Source organism: Euwallacea fornicatus, chromosome 6, assembly GCF_040115645.1.
Source record: "Euwallacea fornicatus isolate EFF26 chromosome 6, ASM4011564v1, whole genome shotgun sequence".
NCBI classification, from domain to species: domain Eukaryota; kingdom Metazoa; phylum Arthropoda; class Insecta; order Coleoptera; family Curculionidae; genus Euwallacea; species Euwallacea fornicatus.
The window spans coordinates 5,597,715-5,620,363 of NC_089546.1; the positions used below are offsets into that span (position 1 = coordinate 5,597,715).

At 35.0% G+C, this 22,649-nt stretch overlaps 4 protein-coding genes across 10 annotated transcripts; 2 read left to right on the plus strand and 2 right to left on the minus strand.

The window, feature by feature from the left end:
- Positions 1–2,574: 2,574 nt before the first annotated feature.
- LOC136339744 (transcription factor MafB-like) lies at positions 2,575–4,100 on the plus strand. The gene has a single exon (XM_066283190.1). It carries the CDS (start codon positions 2,711–2,713, stop codon positions 3,644–3,646), a length of 936 nt encoding a protein of 311 aa, XP_066139287.1. The 5' UTR covers positions 2,575–2,710; the 3' UTR covers positions 3,647–4,100.
- A 6,227-nt stretch (positions 4,101–10,327) lies between these two features.
- Positions 10,328–15,453, minus strand: LOC136339654 (spermine oxidase-like). 7 transcript variants are annotated; one of them, XM_066283071.1, is made up of 11 exons: positions 15,350–15,453; positions 14,485–14,671; positions 14,198–14,424; positions 13,917–14,142; positions 13,487–13,866; positions 13,234–13,428; positions 12,950–13,177; positions 11,688–11,926; positions 10,971–11,636; positions 10,675–10,912; positions 10,328–10,627 (listed from the first exon to the last, which is right to left on the minus strand). In XM_066283071.1, exons 1-11 carry the CDS (start codon positions 15,364–15,366, stop codon positions 10,384–10,386), a joined length of 2,847 nt encoding a protein of 948 aa, XP_066139168.1. In that variant the 5' UTR covers positions 15,367–15,453; the 3' UTR covers positions 10,328–10,383. The 7 variants fall into 7 exon arrangements, with proteins under 7 accessions (XP_066139168.1, XP_066139170.1, XP_066139171.1 ...); XM_066283073.1 differs by lacking the exon at positions 15,350–15,453 and adding an exon at positions 15,202–15,343; XM_066283074.1 differs by lacking the exon at positions 15,350–15,453 and adding an exon at positions 15,119–15,130.
- A 1,064-nt stretch (positions 15,454–16,517) lies between these two features.
- RpL24 (ribosomal protein L24) lies at positions 16,518–18,335 on the plus strand. The gene is made up of 4 exons (XM_066283078.1): positions 16,518–16,654; positions 16,774–16,849; positions 16,957–17,204; positions 18,009–18,335. Exons 1-4 carry the CDS (start codon positions 16,650–16,652, stop codon positions 18,145–18,147), a joined length of 468 nt encoding a protein of 155 aa, XP_066139175.1. The 5' UTR covers positions 16,518–16,649; the 3' UTR covers positions 18,148–18,335.
- Positions 18,336–19,112: 777 nt separating this feature from the next.
- Positions 19,113–22,629, minus strand: Pbp49 (proximal sequence element A Pbp49). The gene is made up of 7 exons (XM_066283076.1): positions 22,491–22,629; positions 20,663–20,916; positions 20,396–20,603; positions 19,950–20,201; positions 19,723–19,869; positions 19,533–19,663; positions 19,113–19,479 (listed from the first exon to the last, which is right to left on the minus strand). Exons 2-7 carry the CDS (start codon positions 20,863–20,865, stop codon positions 19,245–19,247), a joined length of 1,176 nt encoding a protein of 391 aa, XP_066139173.1. The 5' UTR covers positions 20,866–20,916; positions 22,491–22,629; the 3' UTR covers positions 19,113–19,244.
- Between the last annotated feature and the right edge of the window lie 20 nt (positions 22,630–22,649).

The following is a 22,649-nucleotide window of genomic DNA, read 5'->3' on the forward strand; positions in this document are numbered from 1 at the left end:
TTGAACCCCAGTTCCATTTAAATTTTTAAGGGTAACTGTCACCCCAGCTAAGGGGTTCTGTATTTGTAGCATCAGAACACTGCCAAAAGTGTATTGGGTAAAATAAAAACTGACGTGTTTAAGCAATTTTGCTAAAAACCGAATGCCACGTAAATACTGAATATATTGCGGTTAAAGTTACCACACTGTACATTCGTATTAGCAGATGCATATTATAACAGAATAGCTTAATAATAACATATAGGGTGTTTCTTAAATATATTATTGTGCGTCTTTTCACGTGCTCAAAATCTAAAATAAAACGCTCGTAGCAGACACTCCTTTTCTCCAAGATCAGTTCCCGCCCCTTGAAGCTCCTCGTTGATTTCTGAGAAAATTTTGCAAAATTTTACAAAAATAGGCACAAATTAAGAAGGCAAGAACAAATATATTACTGTTTCATGAACAACACAAGCCCCTTGAAGCTTAATATCCTTAATTTCTCAGGAATAGTTTTTTTTAGTTTTTAATAATCATATTTTTTTACCAAACGGTACCGTTCCTTTTGAAATGTATAATCAAAATTTAGAACATAAATGTACGAAAAAAACGCGATTTTTTAAAAGTTCGTCAATGCCTAATTTCATTATTTATTTATATAAAATAATACTCACAGTTTAGAATAACGCACTTCATACATATAGGCACAAAACATTCCTCTTCTGCTGGATTAACTCAAGATATTTAAAGCCTGATTTCTTTGTCTATTTTTTCCCTAAAAAAGTGTTCAGAATTCTGAATGCGCCATATTAACGACGCGCTGAGTATTGAAAAATTATAAGCATAGATGACGAGTTTTTCAGAAAAATTTTCAAAAATTTTGCGAAGAAAAATGAGAAATTTTAACTCCAAAAAAGTGTAATAAATAAAATTTCTATTCTAGTAGATAAATGATTTCTTGTCAAAGGAAGTGAACATTTTCTCTTGGAAATAATATCTCGAAAACATAGCCGTACGCTTCCGATTTGCTCGTCATAAAACCGTTTTTATCTCTAAAAGCCGTCAATTTGCCGTTATGAAATTCAATAGATGGAAACAGAATTCTTTCAATTTATTATCAGAAAATGAGAGTTGTGCGCTCCTGATTTTCCAGTTGAGTATTGAGAGATCAGAGACTTAGCTGACCAGTTTTTCTGAGACGAATTCACCAGATTTTCCTGAGGAAAAACATGACGAACTTTACGACAACAAATCATCGAAGTGTTTCTTACAAGTAGTCAATGAAAATTAAGGTTTGGGGCAGTAATTGAACGAGTAGATATATGTATAGAAAAGACGGTTTTCCTCAGAGAAAGCAATTCGAACTGTGCGCCGTGGATTATTGGAAAATCTCCAACGTGGAAACCAGTTCTATTCCTCACAGCTTGGGATAGATCTCCATAATCACTTTTATCAATAAAAGAATTTATTTTAGATATTTTTACCTACCGGCCGGGTTCGATTCCCCAATTTTTCAGACCTCATCAGAAGTAAAATCAGTTCAGACAAAATATTAAATTTTGTAGAAACTCTGTGGGAAAAATTTAGTTTAAATCGATTGGAAAGGTGCAAAAATTGCTCTATGCCTCTATTGGCATTGGGGGCAATTTCTAAGGGTAGATGTTTAAATGCATTATAATTTTCGTTTAAAAAAACGCTATGAAAATGCTATAAATAAGCAAAAACGGAAAAACCGACGGACCTGGGTTTCGTGTCAGCTCCGTAAAGCTATAGCGGACACCGGTCTCCACCAATCTTTTGCGGTACCAGGTCGCACAGGATGTTAAACATAAAACTTGTTGTGTCCACAAAAAAGTTATTCTTCATTAACCGAGTCAAATATCATATTATATATTGGATTATACTCGGATTGGTGGAAAAATTGCAAAAGTACTGCCCCGCAATTAGCTTTTTGCCACTCATTCACATCACAAGGCCATAAAAGACCCTCCGGCTAAACGTTATGAAAGAGTTGCGAAAAGGTCAAACTTGTCTTTTTCCGTCGCGCAAACACGTGTCTGCTCAACTTGAGGTGTCTGGTTAAGCGCTGCGAACCGTGTCTGCTCCGTTCTAACTTGGGTCGACAAGGGAAAAAATCACTTTTTTAGGCGATTTCTTGATCAATCCTGCGTTTGATTCTAAACGTGTTAACGAACTCTGTCCTATAAAAATTGCAAATTTGGAGAACGTTCTACAGCAAGTTGGCCCTGTTTCGAACCAAGGACTGTCAATAAAAAGCCCCCCCCCCCATTCTGATATCTCCCCTCTAATAACAGAAACCCATCCATATCACCATAAAACTTTTAACCCATTTTAACTTTTACTGACCCATATGCTAGTATCTTACGACAATGCCCGGACATTTCCAGCACACTATAAAATTCCAAAACACCCCAGTATTACCCGCTCTCCACTGGCTGTGGAGGTATAAACAAATTCCTGACACTCTCTTTCTCGCACGTGTCCTCAATGTCTGGAAGTCTCTTTCGCACTGCTAACCAGGGGCGGTGCCTCCAAAAGACCGCCCCCCGATTCCGGGACTATCCCGGAGTAGCCGCCAACGATGCCAGCAAAAGATTGTATGCCGCCGCCGCGAAAGCATCGTCGCGAAGCCAGTGTTTGCCGATATACGATTAAGTGTTTCCAGTGTCCACTTCATAAAAGTGCATAAACGGTTTTGAATGTGGGTAGCATGGAGGACGACCAGCAGCACATGTTAGCTGATAAATACGTCCAGGATTTCGTCCTGGATCACCTGGAAGACATTACAGTTAAACGAGAAGAAAAGCGTCAGTACATCGAGTCTATTTCGTGGCTGCACCACGACGAAGACTCTTCGAGCAGGATTTGTGCCAGGCCTCAGAGTTGGGAAGACCATAGGAATACTCCAGAAAATATGTATCCGCCACAGATCATGGTCAACATGGTGAATCCGGATACGCCTCCACACACATCTCCTAGTCAATCTCCGGGAGCGTACCACCCTCCGGGTCTAGAGGAGGATCAGCAGCAAATGATGTGGCTGCCTCAGATCATACGGTCAGACCCCCAACCTCTGGACCTGAGGCCCCTGCACTGCATGGGAGGAGACCCTGATTGGGAAAGGCGAGGGTATATCCCCTCTGGAATGGTGTTAGACGACCCAAACTCCCCTTATGTAGTCCGCCATAGGAGGCCTCAATCAGTAAGTTCAGTCGCCAGCCTTTCGCCCATGGTGGGTTTGCCCAAAAACGACAGCGGGTATTTTACCAGCGATGGTTGCAATACCAGTGGTTATTCTACCTGCTCAGATGACCTAGGAATTAGCGACAAGTTACTCATGTCCCTCTCAGTAAGAGAGCTGAACAAAAAGCTGCATGGGTACCCCAGAGAGGAAATAATCAGGCTCAAACAGAAAAGAAGGACCTTGAAAAACAGAGGTTACGCTCAGAACTGTCGCTTCAAGAGGGTGCAGCAAAGGCAAGATCTGGAAATCACCAACCGAAGTCTGCAGAATGAGCTTCATAAGACCAGATCGGAGCTCGCTAAGGCGTTGCAGGAGCTGGACCGGCTCAAGCTTCAGCTCCGGAATCAAATGCCACAGAATTTGAATTGCGAGAATCAGAATTCGGCAGAGTTCTACGTTTGACATCACTTCCCGGGTCGGAGACTATAGTGCTTACGACCCTTGAATGCCCTTTCGAGAATGGCGTGCCCGCTGAACAATCAGTGATTTGGACACATCAAAGTTGGTGACAAAACAAGTATTATTAACGGTGCGTTTTTGTTTTATGTTATTCTTATATTTTTATACTTAAGTTTGTTATTAAGGTTTTTTAAAAAAAATTATTTTTGGTGGCGATTGTTTGCTATTATACGAACCAAAAATATCATTAAAAAGTTAAGAAAACGCATATCTTTCCCTTACCATATAGGATTTGTTTTTGAAATGTATTATTAGTTTTTAAATTCGTCTTGATATATTTTTATATGAACGGGATCGTTATCGCATCCTATGTGTTACGTTTAAATATAATATATTTAAAATATGTTATATGTAAAAATGCGTGTAAATAAAACAACTTTAGAGATGATTAAGAACAGCAATCGTTTTTGTCTTTCGGAGAAATGTTCAATTATCATTTTTATCGAAAAGCCACATCCTAGAATGGTCTAGAGTTGAGTCTCAAAGAACCGAAATTTCATTCCTGCAAAGCGCAGAACAGATTTTCGAACCTCTTCCAGATTTTCCACAAAACATAGCCCCGATTTTACTTGTAAATAAAAGAAACAGGCTGATTCCCGTAGGGCTTCGCCTACGAGGCGAGAATTCGGAAAGTAAAATTCAATTCAAAATTTTAGAAGAAAGACGTTTGCGCTGTTTAACCCGAAGGGCAAACATTATTTGTTCAAAATTTCGATGAAATTTCACGTGCTAACAACGTTTTCCCCGAAAATCTCCTACCTCCAAAGGGCAAGAAATTTTTGTTCAAGTCGAAAGTTCACATCCTCCATTTCCAGATGCTTACCACCGGTCTCGAGTAGAGATTTCCATCCCACCATGCTATTTCCAGATGCCCTCACAATTCAAATTTTCTTCACGCGGAATTACTCATCTCCGGAATTCTCATTGAACAGTAATTTCCATGGCATCTCAGACGCACAAAAATCTGGACCGTGCATACGTATTTTGAGTGTTCGATTTGTATTTTGATTAGTTTTTGGAAGCGAAATCAAAGGAGTACTTACAACATTCCCTTACAATTTTTGAAGTTTTACGGAAATTTCCACAAACCTTCTGAGTCAATGACACGTTGTGGCACAATAAGTTCTACGAATTTCACAAAATAAAGTCATTTCCCTTACTCTTTTGTATTCGTTTCGAACTCTTCTGAGAACGACCCCAATATTTTCTACATTGCTGAGGAACGACAGATTTTGTAGAAGGCTGTATGAGTTTATCGAGACTACGAAATTTAATAGCGTGTGTCGGTTCCTAAACGTGAACTTTTACGAATTTTCTAATGTAAAAAAAATAATAATAAAATCTCACAAATTTTCCTGATTTTGATTGTGTTTTCAATATCTCCCAAGCGAAAATATAAAGATTTTATCCGAAACTCTAGGGAATCAGGGGCGTGTCTGGACTTGCAGAGCTGTTGGCCATTTCGCGAAGTAAGAGAGGTGAATTCAATTTTTTGCCAATTTATGAAACTCCTCTCATGACCTTCCTGTTACAGCTCTAACATTCGTAAAATCACAATTAAATTTAGAGATTTTACATTGAGACTCTATAAGTCTTCACAGTTTATGAAGCACGGTAGCATATACATACGTACCTGTTGTCACTGCAAAGATATTTTTTTCTTATTTTTTCCATTAACTTCGCGCCCTCTTGAGTGTAATTCCGCCATTTGCATTTCCGTCTAAAAATTTACTGGCTTTTTACAAAACTTATTTCAACTGGTACAAATACTTCATTCACATCGTATTTTCTCTGATTTTCTTTTTAATGTGCCCTTTAACCCCTGAGGTTCTCCACTGATGTTTTTATCACTGTTTTTTATGCCACACTGATAAATTTTGCAGTTTAATTTGACAAGTTTGATATGAAAAAAACTCCATTAGATTAGAGAGTCCCGTACATAATTCCCTAGGTCTTTTAGGAACTTTCTAAAGTTCGGTAGGAGAACTGCAACTTTTTCTTCACTTTTATCCCTTTTACAAATCCTCTTAAGATCTACCCTAATATGAAATACAGTGAGTTTTTACTAAATGAAGGATTAAGGAAAAATTGTTTTGGTTTTTTTATCAAGGTCGCGAGTACGATCCTGATAGTTGTAATATTGTTATAAACTAAGCGCATTTTTTTAGAGAAATCTTTGAATTATAATGGTATTTCAAAATTAACGAAGATAAATCATTCACATAACTTCGTGATTATTTGTTTTTGTTTTTAAATAGTCATAAGTACATGCATATTTTCAATATTTATGTCTTAAAATTGATAACTCGCACAAAAAACGCTATAACGTCGCCTAATATATAAAAAAAGGGAGATTTCCTAGATTTTAGCAATTTTTCAAAAGTGAATGAAATACTGGTCATCGACGTTTTGTAACAGGTGGTATTCCCTTCATGCTTTCCTTCATGCGACTATGAAATTTGTATCCAATTTACAACTTTCTATACAAGAAAACTCTGTGAGCTGCTGTAACCTCTAAAATACAGTGGCGTAACTGGATTTTAAGAGCTATTTCGAATTTGCCAATAATCACAGGTACAATTAAAATTCGCAATACCGCCATAAATTGACTGATTAAAAAACTCTATAAATTATAGAATAACTTACGGTTTAATTAGTATAGTAAAAGACGATCTTTTACGGATTTTCCAAAATGAAAATGATTTTTCGTTTACTTTCGAACGTTTCTAGGCGCAATTCTGTTACTTTAAAAATCGCCATAAAACTTACAGATTATATTCCAAATGAGCTTTAATTGTGGTTGAAATGCAGCATCGTAATTATTATCGGGATTCTCGCAATAATTACGTGTGCCCCAAATCAGATTATTGACACTGTGAATAACGCAATTTCATCAGTTTTCAAACCCTCCTGGTTACGGCTCTGTTGCAAGTATTACAACCATAAAATAAACATATTTTTTAAAAGATTTTGTGAACTTCCCCAGTTAGTGAAAAAGAACGGCAGCGGCACACTGCCGCTATCAAAGCTTTTACCAACCTACGAAGTGTAAATATGAAGGAGATGAATAGGTCAAGTAAAAAAAAATAAGTCAAGTTTTTGTACGACCCTAAAGTTTATTGTCACTATAAAATTTACGGATTTTGTAGACAATTTCTTGCTTTCACAGGTTATGAAAGGCATGCAGTACCCTCGTTTTCAAAGATGTCGACAATTTTGCAAAATGCAAAAATTAAAAAATCAAAAACTTTTGCGAGATGTGTTTCGGTTGCTTGAAAATTCAGACTTTGAACATGTTGGAAATTATTTTGAGATTCTTTTTAGCGGAAAAAAAGTAATTAGTTTTGATATATTTTCCATAATCCTAGCAAGTCTCGAGTTGTACTTAAAAAAATGTGGAATATTTTATATTTTAAAAGATACTTCTTGATAGAAGAATCTACTTCACTCGACGTCGTTCTGATCGACAAAATATTTAGAGGAATTTTCATAGATTTTAAAAGGTTTTAACAAAAAAAAAGGCAATCGACGGCAATGTACATAAAAAAAATCTTATCCTGAATGCTAAAATTCCTCATTTTCGCCACAAAAACTTCGGCCTTAGATAAATCTGCATCTCTCCTTTATCTTCGTAGTGTTGAAATAAAAACTTCCCAACGAGAATTTAAACTTATACACAGTACCAGAACCGGAATTTTATAAACATACGCCCTGAAATATGTCCCGCTACGTCACAATGCTCTGGCAATATCAACTTTATCGCTGCTTAAGCAGATTTATGGGGTTTCAGATGTGCGCCCCGGCCGCAGGAAAAACTCCGAAAAGTCAGCTTAGAGAATTTATGGGAAAAGCTTTTCTTTTAATAAACACCGCTGCAGTCTGACCGGTTACATTTTATTTCGAATAAAGATAAAAATCGAATATTGATGGGAAAAATGTTTGTTGTTTACGACACCGCAATGAATTAGAACTTCAAATTCAATTAAATTAATGAATATCAAACAATAATGAGTTCTTCCGCGTGCAGTCCGCCATAATGTCAAGATGTTGTCATAACGTCCAGTCATTATGTCAATGTCTTATGGCTCACATGGAGGGTCGATTTATGGATTCCTCATCGTCAATTTTACTCTCCGGATCTGGAGTTACGTTCTTCATTAGACAAACTGACCCTATCCTTTTAATTCTATGCGTAAATTTTCTTTTCTCGATCATGTATAGAAAACTGAGCTATACCATCATAGAGTCATTACATGGAAAATTTGAGCAATTAACTAATACCCTTCTCCAAACCGCTCGTTTGCAGCCGATTGTTTAACAGCATAGCTGGGGGGAGCATTTCAACCCCAGCTCCCTCTTCACGCCCCCTTATTTCAATGGCATGCTGCATCTAGGACAATACCGCTATTAGACCCGACTAAATGACATAGCTTGAATGACATCCCACTGTTGGTTTATTGGCTAATCTTCCGCAGAATGACAGTGATTATTATTATTTATTCGGGGCGCATTCGCGGATTTATGACGGAATTAAGGGGACTGTTTACTGTCAGGGAGTAATTAAAAAGTGTTTAGGGGGTTGGAGGAGCGAAAACTTGAACGTTTAAATTTAGATTCGAGTGTTATGTCATAGGAAATTCTTACTCTTTAGAGAGCGCGACCAAAAAACCCCCCTCGGACGAAGTTCAGTTGGTCGTGCAACTGCGCAGGTCGACCGTCTTGGTATTTACCACAACGAGCCGAAGGTGCTGTTGGAGTGATATCTTACTTTGGAATTTTAAAAATTCCAACTTAAGCTACGAACAGTCCTTGCGGAAAACGAACCTTCTACTGAATTAAGGATTAATATGGCGTTGAAATCTCTTTAAGTCCTGAAAACTCTGCTGTAAACTAATTTTTTTGCACACAATTTGCGGATTATTTTCCGCACCTCTAGTTTACCTTTACATGCAAATTAGACGAATTGGCTATCGCCCAAATGGAAAAACCAACAAAACTACATAATTACACCTCCGCGTGGTAATTAAGGCCGGAAGAGCAGACTGTAATCTCGGAGGATTACCGGAACGAACAACAAATACGCCGTTGCCAGTTAAAGGGTTAATATGCCTGAAATTTTAATTGTGAACAAATACCGGATGGAGGCCAAAGGGTTGTGTTTACCCATCAACTCGGGAGTCCCATTGAGCGAACGAAAATTGTTCGGTTAACTATCAACATTCCGAGATTTCGAGTTATTAATGGTTTGCATGAACTACGACAAAAAAAAATACATGAAAAGTTTCGAAATACATCGGTGCAGGAGAGGAACCATTAGGAATTGATTCATCACCCTTTGGCTCACATTTCAAAGAACCTTCTCAATACGGACGTAAACTATGATGTCGGTCTTTCTATAAAGCCTAAAACGTTTTGTAAATACTTCTCCTATTCTATAACAATTTCTGAACACATTATGGTTAGTTCGCTTTCGCAATCCCATAACTCAGCGAAAAATTATCGAGTGTTTACGTTGGGGTCATATAACTTTAACACCTCATCCGGTTGAGACAGAACTGTGCAATTTAATGTCTAGTTTTCTTGAAGATTGTAATATTTTTCGCCAATTATTATCTTCATATGTTTTTCTGTTGTATTGCCTCGTGGCCGTCATGACTGGGGTATCAATGGGCAGATAGTGTTTAACACTCATGAATGAAAATAAATTATTGCTAAGCTAAGGTTTTCTAACTATCTCTCTAGTACCAATTTATGGAATCAGTTTTGATAATGATCGATCGGATTCATTCATAATCGATTCGTTCACTGAGGATTACAGAAATTTGGTTTATGGATTAGAAATTGCCTCTCCGTCGCGTCACATCAAGCAAAATCAGTATTCATTGAAAATATTCCAAGTATCAATTCAAGAGAAAAGTGAGGCGAGAGGATGGAAAGCAAGATCTGAAATGATAAAATGAGTATTTTGATACAGATTGTAGGTAAATCAGTCCTTCCTCCGTCTAACAAAAAGCCGAGAAATATTCTGACTGTCCAAGAGCTTATATGCAAGTAGTTATCTCAAAATCCCATAGAACTAAAAGAACGGTTTTAATAGGAAAGTTATACGATGGTAACACGGGTACATATAAGCCGGACAAAATTTTAAACATACCAGAAGGACCAAAAATGTAGATTAAGTTTCGAGTTTTTTCTTTCAAATAGAATACCTTTTATATTTCCAAATTTTTATACCGGGCGTCCCACTAAGATGTTGGCGGACGATAACTCAATGACTACTAGTTTTAGAGAAAAAGTATAAAGATAAAATTGGCCTTATTTTTCCAACACTATAAATAAAAAGGAAGATCCTTTAGTCGAATGGGACGGAAAATGTTAAAGATGATTTTTAATTAAGTAGCAAAGATTCTAGACTTTTTCAAAAACTCGTGTCAACAAATAAAACACACAATTCAGTAACTGACCAGAGAACACTCAATTGCTCTAAAGATCAGTAGGGATCCGCGAAGCTCAAAAAACGAAGTGAAAATGTTAGGAACGTTTCTTAAGTAAGGCGAGATCGCTATATTTTTGTCAGAACCTCACAGAAACGAGGAAAGGAAACAGATATATCAAACAAATCTATCTGTTCTATCTCTTTAATAAAAGAAATTACCACACTAATTATATTTTTGATCATTTTATCGGGCCTCGTGATTAACATAATCACACAAAATTTGGGCCTGTTTGAAGCCAGATTCAAAAGCACCATGGGTGGTCGAATAATGAGCAGAATGAGCTGCTTCCCCTGCCAAAACAATCCTTGGCACTCCTCCTACCATGACGGGTTCCATTAACACTCGTATTCCTGACTCTGGAGAATCACATTCTGGAGTGATGTGGCAGTAGCTTCCTTTAACGAATCGGTTGGAGAGCCATTGAGTTCTGAAAATAAAATATAAAAAAAATACTATAAGCAGAATAATAGGTACCTAATGACTTTATTGGGCATTGGCACTGTGTAGTTTAACAAGAATTTTTGGAGAAATTGAGTGCATTGCTTGGCAATAACGTCAATGTGTAGTGTTTCTACTTTTTGAACTGAATCACCTCCTACCCAGGTCATTAAGGCGTTATCGTGGTGGAACACTTCATCGAAACCAGTGATTTGTTTTAACCATGAGTTGTGTTCTTCAAATACATAATCCTTACCCCACAGTAATTGGAAACCTTACAGTAAATAGATAATAATTATATCTTCATTGATTATATTATCTAAAAATCTTACCCTTGCTGTCACCCCACCATTTGCAATCGTAAAACAAGAAAATTTTACTAATAGCCGCAAATCCCATATTTGCAATATTATCGATAAGTTTCAAAGGAAAAACGTTGGAAAGCCACATTGATTCCTTTAAGACTCCTAAAGAGGGAGTTAAGATTAAATGCTCACACACCAGAGAACCTCCATCTTTAAGTTTTACTTCAACTTTTTCATCTTCAGTGAAACCAACATCCACAACTTCACAGTTGTATCTAACAGAATCATTTATAGGAAGCCTCTCCATGATTAATTTAATCAAAGATTCATATCCGAACTTGAAATTCGAATGAGCCTCATCTTCCAAACATTCATAATCTCCCCATCTTTTTGAGCTGAGCCTGGAGAGATCAGTACAGGAGTTATCAATGACCTGAAATCTCACATGCCAATCGTAGAGCTCCCTAAATATTTCTTTTTCTCGATCATCCAGAACTTGTTCTTGCAGGTATTGGGAAAAATGTTCCTCCAGATATTCTTTTAGACATGAAGCTGGTTCTTCAGATTTGGCCAATTTCGCGCAATCTTCCAAGATTTTACCTATTGTGAACGAGACTAATTCCACTATGAATGGGTCTACCACATCACCGTTGCTTCGCACGTATTCACCAATGCCTTCTACAGATTGTTCTTCTGTAAAATGATTATAAAAATAATTTGGAATATTTTTTTGCCATTACAAACCTTCCAATAGGTCATTTTCAACTGCAAGTTTGTATAGAAGATTATCTTTACCATGAATCCACTGAGCACCCAAATCCAAAGGCTTGCCATCAATGTAAATTGTTCGAACTCGACCTCCAGGTTGGTCTTGAGATTCCAAAATTAAGAAATTATTCAATCCACTTTCTGAGAGTTTGGTAGCAGCTCCAAGACCTGCCATACCAGCGCCCACAATGATAAACTGATAATGTTGGTTGTGTCTGAAAAATGTTTATAACGTGTAGATATTTAGAATTTATTTGAGAGTGCAATAGCAGAATACTCTTCTATTATATATTTCCAAGGGACTTCTAGACTGTTTTGAGATTTCTTAGAGAAATTTTAACCTCTAGGGGGATATTTTGTACCTACTATTTTAATACCTAGTGTTTAAGGTTTTATGAATGTTTGAACGACTTGATTTCCTTTATGTTAACGTATTTTTAAAGAACAAAACATTTAGTGCAATGCGAATTTGAGAGTTGCCAAGCATTTTTAAGGCTTAATAAAATTTTAGTATCAGATGAAGCATTGGACATTTTTGTTCCTATACCATATGTGTAATACCCTGTGACTTCTTATGAGAAAAGTAATAGGACATAGTTAGAGTTTTTTTAGAGAATTTTGAATATCTATAAGAGAATTTCCAATAAACGATGTCTTTAGTGCGGGATTCTAGGAGATTGTAAGATTTCTGAGTTATTTTGAATGAATTATTATTCAAGACTTCTCTTTTATTGATTGAATTTTGATAATTTCAGACTTCATAAAAATTTTGAGAGTAACCAAGTATCTTCAAACTTTAACACATTCTAGAACCATTTAAAACAAGTTTTGGAAAAAGAAAATAAATAAAGTGAATTATTTTTAAGAAATTTTTGCATTTTTCTCCTAACATTTTTTGAGGATTTTAGAGATATTCGTAAATCTAAAGGACTTTTAAAAATTCTCCGGATTTCTAAAAAAATCTAGCTCTCTTGAAAAACATATGTCGATTTTTCCTTTAAATGTAGAACTAGATAAAATGTCTATTTTTAGGGTTTTTGATGGAAAACAAAAATATATGTTGCTGTAAAAACACCAGGAAGGTTTGTAGCGAAACTGTACAGGAAGTTTGAAATAACGTTCAGGTCAAGAAACAATAATATATTATTAAAGGCACAACATGTATAAAATCTCATAGATAGTCATAAAACAACTATATAAAATATTAGTCTATACGAAGCATTCATATTGATACTTACTGATAAATCTTTATCAGCCTTTCCGCTGCCTTATTTCCGCTCTCGACAGCTCCATGAACCGTCGAGAAGAACTTATCAATGGTGGCTTCCCCAGCAAAAAGGACCATTTCTTTCCCATTGAAAACCAGAGGTTTGGCTAACTCCTCTCTAGTGACTCCTTTCTTTTGTGTTTCCACACCAACATATGAATAAGTACCTAGGAAGTTGGGGTTGGTACCCCATTTTGATCTGTATTGAAAGATATTAAATTATGCCGTTGAAAAGTTAATACTAGTAATAAGAACCTCAATATATTGGTTGGTTCCACTATTTTATAATGACTCCCAACGAATTTTTTAAGTAAAAACATGGAAGCATTTAAAACCACGTCATCGTCTAATAATTCAACTTCTCTGTTCATAGGCCCTACTAACCATCCAAGCAAAATGTTAGGATGACTATCCACTGTGTAAAATCCGAATATGTCTTCCAGCCAAGACCTAATAATATATTAACTACTTTATTGTAATGAATATAATATCTTTTATGGGCTATAACCTCCCATTGTGTATAGGTCCTATAGGAAATTCCTCAAGCAATCGTTTCCGGTCATTTTCAGTCCAAACAAAGCTAAAATCTTTTACCTCGTTTGGCCACCATTTTATGGGAAATTTTAGAATAATTTTCTGGCAACACCCCAAAGGTATATTGTCAATGCAGTTAATTTTATAGCTTGGCAAACTAGGCTCAAACCATTTTACATGGTTTTGTTTAAGAACCCCTATCGATACTGTTAATATAACGTGATCGGCCAAAAATATCGAACCATCTGAGGAATGTACCTCCACGTTTTCGCCAATCCATTTTATTTTATTCACAACTTTATTTAGCTTTACGTTACGTTCCATAAAATCCTTTACAGACACGTTAGCTTTATCCTAAAAGTATAACTTAAAGTCAACCGTCTGTAAATGTAGGAGCTATCTACCATCATAACATCAAAAATTGTTGAATACCCATTGGTTTTCCAGTGAATTAAATGGTCTCCATCAACTTCCTGATACATGAATAGACTGTCTACAGCCACTGCATCTAAAGAATCTGCAGGATCCATACATAAGTAAAACTTGCAGTACCATTCTTTGATCATTGTGGCCACGCGAACAATTTCTTTATTATGAACGCCATATTTCTGGTCAACCATAGCATCATACCTGTAACATGCAAATAACTAATGAAATCTGTAAACTGAGATTTATTTACACTTACTGATCATGAAAGTATTGTTTTAAAGAAGTTCTACTTTTTGTAGCCGTTTCTATATCTTCAGCTATATTGCACGCTATTTCATGTAGCCGATCTGTAAGGTTTTTGTTCAGCTTATCTCCCCCTGAGGTGAAATATGTGAGATCGTGATACGTAGAGCTTTTTGGATGGTCCACAAGTCCTAAGTCTTTCACCATGTCGTAAATAGCGTTTCCCTCTTCGCCATGTATCTATATGTAAATTATATAATTTAAACTTATAGTGCATCTAGGTATAAATTTTATACTAACCCATTGGGCTCCAAGCTCCACAGTGGTACCTTCAAATGGAATTGAATGGATACGCCCGCCTATTCGGTTCTCTGCTTCTAAAACGACAACATTGCTGAACCCATGAGATATGAGTTTGGTAGCTGCAGCTATTCCTGCAGCACCCGCTCCAACGATCACAATTGCAGGTTCCTTCTTTGGAGACATTCTGAAAGACCAACTTTATTTGCACATGAACGCTTAAAACATGTTTCAAATGAAATAGCAATGTGTTAATTCGACTGGGCGCACAAACAGGTGCGCGAAAAGGAAAAAATTTACTGAGCGTTCTTTTGTATTTTGTTCAGATTGATAAGGCTTCTATTTATAGGGCTGCGATTAATTACAGGCTTAATACCTTAGTCGCTTTTGCAAATAAAGAAAGGAACACTCGGATTATTATTTGGATTTATAGAAAACCACACCCCCTTACAGGTAGCAACATGGACAACATGTAGTTTCAAATTTATTAGCAGTAGTTATAAACATTTTTTGAAATTTATAGCACAGATCTACTGTGTAGGTATTTACAGCTATATACTCTTGAAAAGAAACAAAAATTTGATTTAAAACAATTTCCAAAAATAACTATCAGATGTCAATAGAAAATAATTACAGATGGTTTAACACTAACTGTACCTAACTATACAGTAATTCATCTTCCGTTCAAGATAAGATTATATTATATAAATTACTTACAATATATGTTGTTGCCTAGGCCAAGCAACCTTGAAAAGCTTTATTTATATGTATATGCAATAAATAACATTTGTGTTAATAACAACGTACAAAATAAATTTGTTCCTACAGAAATAAGTACTTATAAATTTGGAGTTTGTAGACTCACACGTGATAATTGAGCATGTTTTGACTGTATTAAATTTACTGACTGTAGTGCCTTATGGTCGTATAAATTTGTTTATACAGGTATCATCATTTCAAGTGGAAACATAGGGATTGTGCAGGTGGGAGAAGGACCGCATAAAGTTTAATATGCCTTCGATAAAGATCAACAAAGTGGGTTGCGAGGCTAGCGGCTAAAGTGGGCGGAGTCAATTCGGCCGACGTCTCCACTTCGATGTTTAGATTAATATAGATTCTTCTTTAAAATGATGTGCCGTCCAGCTCCTCCTGCCATGTAAAGTTTGTGAACGGGTGACTTTGGGCGTTAAAGGAATACAGGAATTACTTTGAAAACGAAATCAAATTAGGTCCCCCTTCAAGTTAAAACTGACAAATTTGAACATTTTCCCTCATTTGGATGAAAATGAAAATTTAATGAGGCGCAAATTTTAATTGGGACACCATGTGTATTGCTTAAATTGATGAGTACTGGCGCTAATCATTCAGTATTAGGAAAAATGATAAAGCTGTTTATTTCAACTTCAAATTAGGTAATTAGGGATACAGAGTCGAAGGAGGACGCTACATTTTTTGAAATTTCCAACATTTCCAAATTGCACATATTCTCAGCTTTCAAGATCTGTTGGTTATTTTCGTCTCAAATATACAGAGTGCAGTAACTTTAACTGGAATAAATTCGATATCAACATAGTATTTGATTTGTAGCAAAATTGCTTAAACACGCCAATTTTTATTTTACCCAATATACCTTTTGGTAGTATTCTGGCGCCATAAATGTCAACCCCTTAGCTAGGGTGGCAGTTACCCTTAAAAGTTTAAATTGAATGCCACTTTGAAGGCAATTTTGCGAGTTTTTAGACATCTTTTCCTTCAGTTACAGTATTTTTTAACTCATCATGCTACCGCTTTTTCCCTTTTCTGACGGTTTCTTAGGGTTTTTAGAGCTGGTGACCAATACTAAGCGTTCTTTTAACGCGATGCAGAGGAATGCGCTCTTTTCTTTTTTTCTTTAATTCCTCGAAGAATATTTTGTAGTCGTCCGTTAAGTTTTTCTTTAATTATGCTAATATTACTCATTTTAAGCAGCAAATCTCTGAGAACCATCGTTCTCTGATTATTTTCAAGATTGTAATGGAGGACATGTTCAAATAGTGGCCTTGTTACCATCGGCAGCTTAATTACGGCAGCAAAAGTGACAATTTTGACATAGACATTGACAGTCGTGAACAGATTTTACGCAGACGCAAGTTTGTTTTCCTTTTATTTTCAGATTTTTGGCCAAAATGAAGTAAGTTTAAAAAATCTTATTAAAGTTTGATCATCATAAATTTTACACCAATTTTAAACATATTTCCAGTAAAATAGCACTTCCCGCTTCAGTTCTACAATAATAGTTTTAATTTTTAGGATCGGACTTTGTGCTTACAGTGGATACAAAATACATCCCGGCCATGGAAAAACCATGGTCAAAGTGGACGGAAAAGTAAATATCCCTTTTCATACACCCAACATTCGGGTTCACTCTAATAGTACCCTCAAAACAGCCCGCAGAAAAATAATACCAAATATAACCTCTTAATTTGATTTTAGAACTTTACCTTTTTGAACTCAAAATGTGAAAGGGCCCATTTGATGAAGAGGAACCCTCGTAAGGTGACGTGGACCGTGCTCTACAGGCGCAAACACAAAAAAGGTCAAGAAGAAGAAGCTGCCAAAAAGCGCACCCGTAGGACGCAAAAATTCCAGCGTGCCATTGTTGGGGCTTCTTTGAATGACATTTTGGCCAAGAGGAATCAGAGGCCTGAAGTTAGGGAAGCTCAACGAGAGCAAGCAATTAGGTATGTTTTAGTTGTAAAGAGAGTATCATTTAAAGAACAGTTTATGTTCTGTTTATGGTATGGTAAAAAAAAATTAAATGAGGTTAAATTTGTTGTGGGGCAGTTTATACAGCATATGTGTGTTTTTGATTCTTAATGCCTCACAAATTTAACTTAAAACTGGAATTATAAATTCATATAGCACATTGTCAATGTAAAGATTTCAATTCAAATTAAGCAGTGCCATCATGATGTGTGCGCTTACTAAATCAGTCGAACAATTTGACTAAAAATCAATTCAGTTTTTGTATAATTGGTTACATTTAGTTTTCTGTAAATTTACATAACTTTACAGTGAATTTTGAAATTATTATGATCAAAATATTACATCTCATTCTTTTCAAAAATTATTAAACTTGAAATTTTTTTCTCTTATTAATATGAAAATTTTTAATTGAATAAACTTTTGTATCTGTACATATACTAACAGCACTATAAATATTCGATATTTGTGTAGTATAAAATATTAAATAAAAAAACTGCTTTTAACTATTAAATTTCCTTACATTAAGTAAATTATATGTTATGTGAATCAATAATTTTAGTTTAAATGTATTTTGGATTTGCAGCAGACACAATTGAATGGTGGAATCATAATAACCATTTGGTAGTGTTTTAATGCTGCAGACATTAAGGTGATTTCTTACCATTACTATGTTTTGTTCATAAGATAGTAGACTATTAAAAATCGCTACATTTGAAGAAAAAGTTTAAATTTCTGTTATTGTAGTTCTTCTGTGAATTATATAGTCAAATATATTTTAGGGCTGCAAAAGAAGCCAAAAAATCAACTAAACCAACTGCTGCAAAGAAGCCCGCAGCTGGAAAGGCAAAACCAGCCCCTAAACAAAAAGTCGCGAAGGTTATTCAGAAGGCCGCTCCAAGGGTTGGAGGAAAGAGATAAGCGCGACTAATTGTATTAATGTTTAAAATATAACCAATTTATTAAAATAAAATGGCTATATTTTATATAACTTAAAAAGAAGGTACAGTTGGTTATATTAAATAAATATCACTAATTGTACCTTCTGAAATCAAGTTTTATATTTCAAATAAGGACGTTCAGCACAATTAAATAATTGTCAAACCAAATTTTCTTCTTTTTAATAAGCCTGTTCCAAATCCAACTAGGTCCAATTGATGCTAAGTGGGGCACATGACTTTTAGATCTAACAAGCCTCACAAAGAATTATTTTAGTTGGGGGTAGGGTATAGTCACTGACCTAAGTGTCAACATTGCTCAATTTTAGAGCAGTGTCAAACATTTCAAGCATTTGTTCATAGTACTGTCTGTCTCTAGCTTTACAATTTTATTTAATGAAGTTTATATAGTATGCAACTGACTTGTAAACGTCTACAAGGAGTACTATCTTGTTAGAGCAGGTCACTAGTAACATCAAGTATGATTAAACACAAAATTTCACTGTTTTAGGTATATTGTGAAAGATATTGGCAACACTGCCAATTTAGACACATGATTTCATTATGCTTGAAACTACGTATCTTTATTCTAATTTAACAGATCTCGTATTTCTTAAAATAACCGAGATTCTAATGTAGGGGCTTGTAAAACAGGTAATGTGTAGACTGTTTGAGGAAAGTTTAGACTATTGCTAAATTGTCTCAACTATACAGTACAAGTGATCTTTTCTTGCCTAAGAAAAAAATATTGATATCAAATGTGTGTAATTTTATTCAAAATTATTAATACAGCTCTGGCCTATCCTAAATTCAAATGTATCGGTTTTTGAACAGGGAACAGATAGAGCTTTTCTATGTGTAGACATGGAAATAAGTATATTAGGCATTTTGACATATATTTCGTAACTATGTGTAGGCCTGAAGGTCCTTACTGAAATGAGTAATTAATTAATAATAAAAACACTGTCTTTAATTCGTTACTATTTGTAGTTATAATTCTTCCATATAACGTAAAAATTATATTTATAAGTCACAGTCCCACAACATTATTTGCACCAATAACTGGAACACAATAACTGCCTATGGTTCTTCTTCATGATCTGAATCATTGTCATAAATATGGTATGGATATAGCTGAAACCTGCCAATCTTCTTGCCGTCAATAAACATGTAGGATTTACAGCATTTTTCACAAAAAAATGTGCGTCTCATTGGCAATCTATCACTCCCTACCACCAACCACGAAGCGTGATTAATATGGCAGATGTAACAGTGGAAAAATGTAATGCGCTTAATCGAGTTGACTTGCGGATATCTGGAATAACAGATAACTGAGAAAAAATTGTTTAATGTGGGTTGTGAACTTACAATTTAGATACTCGAAGATCTGATGATTGGAGGAGTTTGGCATCTGAGAAACTGATGAGATGCTCGCAGTTGCCTTGATGTATATAGACATAACCATATCCTAGACGAAATTTTAAAGATCCTATCTGAACCTATCACAAAACAAAATCCTATTTTCTGTTATATTTTTATGCCAAAATGGAGTTCTCACCCCTTCCATTGATTTGTTCTTAAGCCCATTAATACCCTTTTCAACTGCCCATTTTCTAACCACTTCTGAATAATCTATGGCATTGGGATGTGACATATCATTGTAAAACACATTCTCAATGAAAATACATCTTGAGGGGTAGATTTCCTAAAAAAAAGATGCCTAAACACCTACCTTCAAACTAGATTACGTTTCAAAGTATATAATTCAATTGCAATAATAAATACCTTTGGATTTTCCCCCACGCCGACGACGTCTTCAACACTTTCAACCTCTCTGGTCACAAACACATCTGACACACACTTAATTCTATTAGCCAATTCAACTAAAGTTGTTGTATTTAACACTTCTATATCATATTGAGCCCTAACTCTTTGATTCGTCCAACGTACATGTAATAAAGTGTTAATAGGTCTATAGACAGTTACAGAACAAGTAAAGGCAGATCCCGGTTCAATATCTGGTTCAAAACCACTTTCCTGAAAGACGAAAAAACTATACCCAAATTATCTATAGGGTAGGTCAACTTATGTTTGGATAATGAGGGGTTTTAATTTCAATTTCACAAATTTCTTCATTAGGATGTTAGGTATGTAATATCTACTTTGGATACCCCCCATTCCCAAGAAAATTAAAAATGCTCTGTGAAACATTTTTCTGTTTCTAAACCTGCCTTGTTATTATATGCTTTTCCGCTGCGCGCAGGTATGAACGGTATTATATTACCAAGCATATAGTCTTGAAAGTACTGCAATGATTCTACTGTCTCAAGGCTTTGAGCCGCAGCAGTAACTGGGTGAGCCTCTTTAACAGAAAGGACTTTTGGAATTTCTGTTAGAGGTAAACTCAAGTTTTCATCAGGAACTGTAAGTTTGTTCACTCTAAAATTGGTTGATATAAGGATTGCTAAGCTGTCTTCACTTAGTTTATACCAGCTTACGTGCATAAGTTTTCCAAGGATTTAATATCATCTACATTAAGTTGAAGATCAAACTCTTGATTCATGATTATAGATCTTTGAGCGAAAGTGTCATCTGAGGAATTGAGGCAAAGTTGAATGGATGACTGATATTCCTCGAAATAAGTGGCGAAATCTAGGGGTTCAGACGCCCCAGTGTGTTCAGGACAGTGAATTTTCTCCATCTTGGTTAATACACCATTGGTTTAACTTATTTTGAGATACTTTAGAAAGAACTAAAACAAACTTTTTTGTTAAATTGCTATTAAACATTATTTTTACAGACATTTATTACAGGGTTTAACATAAGTAGGGGTTTTTCTTTTAACACGACACAGACTTCAAAAAACTAAACAATATTTTTATATAACATTTTTTCGAAATCTAAAAAAAACGAAATATACACAGACGAGTTTTAACACATTTTTGTATAAAATCTAAATCCGTTCCTGCATAAAAGAGTAATTCAACGTAAAGGAAATAGAATGTCCCACAAAAAATTATCAGCTATTGCAAAAAGCAAAAAACGTTTCATGTTTACTGTTTTTATGCAATTTACCCACGCCGGTTAAAAATCAGTCGTGAAGTTTAGCTCCAGGTGTTATTTTGATAAACAATCACTATTGATACTATTAAATTGGCAAAGGCCCATAATTACTCGAATCACGAATTGATGGACATGTTGATATACGGGGAGTGTCACAAGAATGTCGTCGCAGTATCGCGGTTGTATACTGAGCACTTTCTGGGAAGACATCATCCTGCAGCCCGTAGATTTGTTTATCTTGTTGGAAGAACTCATGAAACCGGAAACCTAATATAATATAGATAATTTTTTGTGGAACATTTTATTTCCTTTACGTTGAATTACTCTTTTATACAGGAATAGATTTAGATTTTATACAAAAATATATTAAAACTCATCTGCGCATATTTCGTTTTTTTTTAAGATTTCGAAAAAATGTTATATAAAAATATTGCTTAGTTTTTCGAGGTCCATGTCATGGTATACATATAGTATAAAATATAAAAAACCAAAATCTCGTCTTTTCATTTTTTTGCTTGTAAATCTTTCACATTCATACCGAAAAACCAAATTTGTATAATGTTTTGACCGATCTGAAAACACTTATATACTATGGCATGTTTCATATGAGTAAAATTAGAAAAATAAGGTCATCTAAATATGCAATAATTGAACGTAGGAGCCATAAAATATATACTTAAGCTGCCACTTCACATCCTAGAAACTTGGTGCAATGAGGGAAAACTAAAAATTCCATCAAAAGCTATTTAAGGATGTTTTTGAAGAATTCTTTTTATAGTGCGCCATTTCTGATTTATAAGGAAATACGAAAAAATAATATTGAAGAGATTGTTGGCAATCCTGCAGATTCAAAAATGTCTTTTAATTAAGCTTTAAATCACAAATGTTTGCTCTAATTTAACCCACTGCATATCTCTTAAAATAATCAACATTCCAATGATAGGGAACGTAAAATATGCATATACTTGAATTCATTTCATTTCCTTAAACGTTTTTAACTTATTGATGAAGCATTCTGAATATTTGCAAGTTCTGTTATCTGTTAAACTTTCTTACTGAAAAGCTTTTAGTATCCTGTATAAGTGGATGTCAAATCAAATATATCCCTTTATAATGGAAAGGACTACATTAAACATAAACTCTAAAACGTAAAGAAAACTATTTAAACCTTTATTAAAATTATAAATTCCGTTGTATATTGCAAATTAATATAATACTTATTATAATTTTTGTTATTTTATTTAAGTACCTATTTGTACTTACCCACTAAAACTCTGATAGTGAATGTGTACTAGGAAGTTCCAGTTTCGTATTTTTTTTAAGTTTAATTTAGTTATTAATAATTTAAAATTATATTGTTATTGTCAAGAACTTTATGTTTTCAAACCTCACTTATTTCTTAAATTAAATAGGTGTTTTAAA

What these genes read in the sequence shown, in the direction of transcription:
- LOC136339654 (XM_066283069.1), bottom strand. Translation starts at nt 14,991, where the DNA reads ATGTTTATAACTACTGCTAATAAATTTGAAACTACATGTTGTCCATGT. An exon ending in TGGAGCTTGGAGCCCAATGG is followed by an intron (nt 14,425 to 14,484) that starts GTTAGTATAAAA and finishes ATTTACATATAG; the next exon opens with ATACATGGCGAAGAGGGAAA. An exon ending in ATGGTGGGGTGACAGCAAGG is followed by an intron (nt 10,913 to 10,970) that starts GTAAGATTTTTA and finishes ATTTACTGTAAG; the next exon opens with GTTTCCAATTACTGTGGGGT.
- Pbp49 (XM_066283076.1), bottom strand. Translation starts at nt 20,865, where the DNA reads ATGGAGAAAATTCACTGTCCTGAACACACTGGGGCGTCTGAACCCCTA. An exon ending in GAAAAGCATATAATAACAAG is followed by an intron (nt 20,202 to 20,395) that starts GCAGGTTTAGAA and finishes TTCGTCTTTCAG; the next exon opens with GAAAGTGGTTTTGAACCAGA. An exon ending in AGAACAAATCAATGGAAGGG is followed by an intron (nt 19,664 to 19,722) that starts GTGAGAACTCCA and finishes GTTTTGTGATAG; the next exon opens with GTTCAGATAGGATCTTTAAA.
- LOC136339744 (XM_066283190.1), top strand. Translation starts at nt 2,711, where the DNA reads ATGGAGGACGACCAGCAGCACATGTTAGCTGATAAATACGTCCAGGAT.
- RpL24 (XM_066283078.1), top strand. An exon ending in TGGTCAAAGTGGACGGAAAA is followed by an intron (nt 16,850 to 16,956) that starts GTAAATATCCCT and finishes ATTTGATTTTAG; the next exon opens with AACTTTACCTTTTTGAACTC. An exon ending in CAACGAGAGCAAGCAATTAG is followed by an intron (nt 17,205 to 18,008) that starts GTATGTTTTAGT and finishes AATATATTTTAG; the next exon opens with GGCTGCAAAAGAAGCCAAAA.